Source organism: Nerophis ophidion, linkage group LG01, assembly GCF_033978795.1.
Source record: "Nerophis ophidion isolate RoL-2023_Sa linkage group LG01, RoL_Noph_v1.0, whole genome shotgun sequence".
In the NCBI taxonomy this organism is placed as follows: domain Eukaryota; kingdom Metazoa; phylum Chordata; class Actinopteri; order Syngnathiformes; family Syngnathidae; genus Nerophis; species Nerophis ophidion.
In genome coordinates, this window is record NC_084611.1 from 2,079,539 (window position 1) to 2,084,538 (window position 5,000).

At 47.3% G+C, this 5,000-nt stretch overlaps 1 protein-coding gene across 3 annotated transcripts in view; it reads right to left on the reverse strand.

Annotated features, from left to right (window-relative positions):
• lrrc2 (leucine rich repeat containing 2) overlaps positions 1-5,000 on the reverse strand; it is a 23,315-nt gene that overhangs the window by 7,899 nt on the left and 10,416 nt on the right. For 2 of the 3 annotated variants that reach the window (XM_061893556.1, XM_061893559.1), the window contains exons 5-8: positions 4,859-4,974; positions 3,034-3,190; positions 2,842-2,978; positions 1,173-1,318 (exon numbers count right to left, since the gene is read on the reverse strand). In XM_061893556.1, the coding sequence (XP_061749540.1) occupies positions 1,173-1,318; positions 2,842-2,978; positions 3,034-3,190; positions 4,859-4,974 (556 nt within the window). The remainder of the gene's footprint in view (positions 1-1,172; positions 1,319-2,841; positions 2,979-3,033; positions 3,191-4,858; positions 4,975-5,000) is intronic. The other variant, XM_061893565.1, reaches the window with a different exon arrangement.

Consider the following 5,000-nt stretch of genomic DNA (forward strand, 5'->3'; position numbering starts at 1 on the left):
ACCTGTCCATGTCCTGTGGCAGGTCAGTTAGCATGTTGTCACTAAGGTGTACACACACATATGATACCTGTCCATGTCCTGTGGCAGGTCAGTTAGCATGTTGTCACTAAGGTGTACACACACATATGATACCTGTCCATGTCCTGTGGCAGGTCAGTTAGCATGTTGTTACTAAGGCGTACACACACATATGATACCTGTCCATGTCCTGTGGCAGGTCAGTTAGCATGTTGTCACTAAGGTGTACACACACATATGATACCTGTCCATGTCCTGTGGCAGGTCAGTTAGGATGTTGTCACTAAGGTGTACACACACATATGATACCTGTCCATGTCCTGTGGCAGGTCAGTTAGCATGTTGTCACTAAGGTGTACACACACATATGATACCTGTCCATGTCCTGTGGCAGGTCAGTTAGCATGTTGTTACTAAGGCGTACACACACATATGATACCTGTCCATGTCCTGTGGCAGGTCAGTTAGCATGTTGTCACTAAGGTGTACACACACATATGATACCTGTCCATGTCCTGTGGCAGGTCAGTTAGGATGTTGTCACTAAGGTGTACACACACATATGATACCTGTCCATGTCCTGTGGCAGGTCAGTTAGCATGTTGTTACTAAGGCGTACACACACATATGATACCTGTCCATGTCCTGTGGCAGGTCAGTTAGCATGTTGTCACTAAGGTGTACACACACATATGATACCTGTCCATGTCCTGTGGCAGGTCAGTTAGGATGTTGTCACTAAGGTGTACACACACATATGATACCTGTCCATGTCCTGTGGCAGGTCAGTTAGCATGTTGTTACTAAGGCGTACACACACATATGATACCTGTCCATGTCCTGTGGCAGGTCAGTTAGCATGTTGTCACTAAGGTGTACACACACATATGATACCTGTCCATGTCCTGTGGCAGGTCAGTTAGGATGTTGTCACTAAGGTGTACACACACATATGATACCTGTCCATGTCCTGTGGCAGGTCAGTTAGCATGTTGTTACTAAGGCGTACACACACATATGATACCTGTCCATGTCCTGTGGCAGGTCAGTTAGCATGTTGTCACTAAGGTGTACACACACATATGATACCTGTCCATGTCCTGTGGCAGGTCAGTTAGGATGTTGTCACTAAGGTGTACACACACATATGATACCTGTCCATGTCCTGTGGCAGGTCAGTTAGCATGTTGTCACTAAGGTCTAGCAGCTGCAGAGATGACATCCTGAGTGTGCAGACAGGAATGGAGGCCAAGTTGTTCTGAGACACGTCCAGGTGACGCAACTTCTTCAAGCCACTCAGCTGAGGATGACATCATCTGACATGTGACCTCTCAACGATGACATCGTCTGACATGTGTGACCTCATGTTTACTTTCTGCTAACACCTTGGAAGCTTGCATTCAAACTTCAAACAGATATGCTAATTATTTTATCTTTTTCATCTGGCCTGCTAGAATTAAAATAAAACAAAATGATATCTTTGGAAAGAATGTCTTTTACAGTGACAGCTTGTAGGACTAGCACACATGCTAACACACACTAGCACACATGCTAACATGCACTGGCACACACACGCTAGCACACATGCTAACACACACTAGCACACATGCTAACACATGCTAACATGCACTGGCACACATGCTAGCACACATGCTAACACACACTACCACACATGCTAACACCCACAAGCACACATGCTTTCACCCATTAGCACACACACTAACGTACATTAAAACACACACTAGCACAAATACTAACACCCACTCGCACACATGCTAGCACACACTAGCACACACGCTAACAAACACTAGCACACATGCTAACACACACTAGCACACATGCTAACACCCACTAGCACACATGCTAACACACACTAGCACACATACTAACACACACTAGCACAACAGCTAACTCCCACTAGCACACATGCTAACACACGCTAACAGCCACTAGCACACATGCTAACACACACTAGCACACATGCTAACTCCCATTAGCACAACAGCTAACTCCCACTAGCACACATGCTAACACACGCTAACAGCCACTAGCACACATGCTAACACACACTAGCACAGTTGCTAACATACACTAGCACACATACTAATAGCCACTTGCACACACGCTAACAGCCACTAGTTTACATGCTAACAGCCACTAGCACACATGCTAACACACACTAGCACACATACTAACACACACTAGCACAACAGCTAACTCCCACTAGCACACATGCTAACACACGCTAACAGCCACTAGTTTACATGCTAACAGCCACTAGCACACATGCTAACTCCCATTAGCACAACAGCTAACTCCCACTAGCACACATGCTAACACACGCTAACAGCCACTAGCACACATGCTAACACACACTAGCACAGTTGCTAACATACACTAGCACACATACTAATAGCCACTTGCACACACGCTAACAGCCACTAGTTTACATGCTAACAGCCACTAGCATAAATGCTAACTCCCATTAGCACAACAGCTAACTCCCACTAGCACACATGGTAACAGCCACTTACACAAATGCTAACAGCCACTAGCACACAAGCTAACAGCCACTATCACACACGCTAACAGCCACTAGCTTACATGCTAACAGCCACTAGCACACACACTAGCACACATGCTAACTCCCACTAACACACACGCTAACAGCCACTAGCTTACATGCTAACAGCCACTAGCACACATGCTAACACACATTAGCACACATGCTAACAGCCACTAGCACACACACGCTAGCACACACGCTAACTCCCACTAGCACACAGGCTAACTCCCACTAGCACACAGGCTAAGGCGGACGACCTCAAAAGGAAGCTGTCCCAGGTTGAAGTTAGCACAGACTAGAAGTCTCTCCAGGTTGTCACAGAGGCCCAGCTGGGCAGGAATGGCGGACAGACGGTTGTAGCTGACGTTGAGCTGTGTGAGCGCGCTCAGTTGTCCTGGCAAGGGGTCAGAGTTGAAGGCGGGAAGAGGGCAAAGGTCAGCAGGTCTCACCGATGGCGGGCGGCAGCTCCTTGAGGGCGTTGTTGGGCATCTCCAACACTTGGAGTTGTGTGAAAGATGACAAGTAGTCTGGCAGCTTCTGGATGTTGGTGTGCGTCACGTGCCACGCCCTCAAATATGTCCGCCACTGCAGCTCCCGCGGGAAGTCCTGCCGCAAGTTGACATTTCTTACTGCTCATCGCTTTAGCTGCTAGCCTAGCTCTTAACTTCAACGGCTAGCTGTCGCGGCTACTTTACCTGCTGGCTTTAGCGGCTAGCTGTCGCGGCTACTTTACCTGCTGACTTTAGCGGCTAGCTGTCGCGGCTACTTTACCTGCTGACTTTAGCGGCTACTTTACCTGCTGGCTTTAGCGGCTAGCTGTCGCGGCTACTTTACCTGCTGACTTTAACGGCTACTTTACCTGCTGGCTTTAGCGGCTAGCTGTCGCGGCTACTTTACCTGCTGACTTTAACGGCTACTTTACCTGCTGACTTTAGCGGCTAGCTGTCGCGGCTACTTTACCTGCTGACTTTAGCGGCTAGCTGTCGCAGCTACTTTACCTGCTGGCTTTAGCGGCTACTTTACTTGCTGACTTTAGCGGCTACTTTACCTGCTGACTTTAGCGGCTAGCTGTCGCGGCTACTTTACCTGCTGGCTTTAGCGGCTAGCTGTCGCAGCTACTTTACCTGCTGGCTTTAGCGGCTACTTTACCTGCTGGCTTTAGCGGCTACTTTAACTGCTGACTTTAGCGGCTACTTTAACTGCTGACTTTAGCGGCTACTTTACCTGCTGGCTTTAGCGGCTACTTTACCTGCTGGCTTTAGCGGCTACTTTACCTGCTGGCTTTAGCGGCTACTTTACCTGCTGGCTTTAGCGGCTACTTTACCTGCTGACTTTAGCGGCTACTTTAACTGCTGACTTTAGCGGCTACTTTACCTGCTGGCTTTAGCGGCTACTTTACCTGCTGGCTTTAGCGGCTACTTTACCTGCTGACTTTAGCGGCTACTTTAACTGCTGACTTTAGCGGCTACTTTAGTGGTTAGTTTATCTGCTGACTTTAGCGGCTACTTTACCTGCTGGCTTTAGCGGCTACTTTACCTGCTGGCTTTAGTGGCTACTTTACCTGCTGACTTTAGCGGCTACTTTAACTGCTGACTTTAGCGGCTACTTTAGTGGTTAGTTTATCTGCTGACTTTAGCGGCTAGTTTAGCGGCTAGTTTAGTGGCTAGTTTATCTGCTGACTTTAGTGGCTAGTTTAGTGGCTAGTTTATCTGCTGACTTTAGCGGCTAGTTTAGTGGTTAGTTTATCTGCTGACTTTAGCGGCTAGTTTACCTGCTGACTTTAGTGGCTAGTTTAGCGGCTAGTTTAGTGGCTAGTTTATCTGCTGACTTTAGTGGCTAGTTTAGTGGCTAGTTTATCTGCTGACTTTAGCGGCTACTTTAGTGGCTAGTTTATCTGCTGACTTTAGTGGCTAGTTTAGCGGCTAGTTTATCTGCTGACTTTAGTGGCTGGTATTGTGGTTAGTTTAGCGGCTAGTTTATCTGCTGACGTTAGTGGCTAGTTTAGCGGCTCGTTTATCTGTTCACTTTAGTGAATAGTTTAGCGGCTAGTTTAGTGGCTAGTTTAGTAGCTAGGTTATCTGCTGAATTTAGCGGCTAGTTTAGCAGCTAGGTTATCTGTTAACTTTAGCGGCTAGTTTAGCGGCTAGTTTAGCAGCTAGGTTATCTGCTGACTTTAGTGTCTTGTTAAGCATTTATTTTAGTAGCTAGTTTAGCTGCTGACTTTAGCGGCTAGTTCAGCAGTTAGTTTAGCAACTAGTTTAGCGGCAAGCTCACCTTCCACTGGTCACCATGCAGCTGGAACAATAAGTTGTCATCACCATGGTTACTGACATCTGGACTGTCACACTGTGCTCGCTGCACATCTGTCTCCTGATTGGACGCATGCTCTGCTGACAGGAAACAACTTTTTAAACCA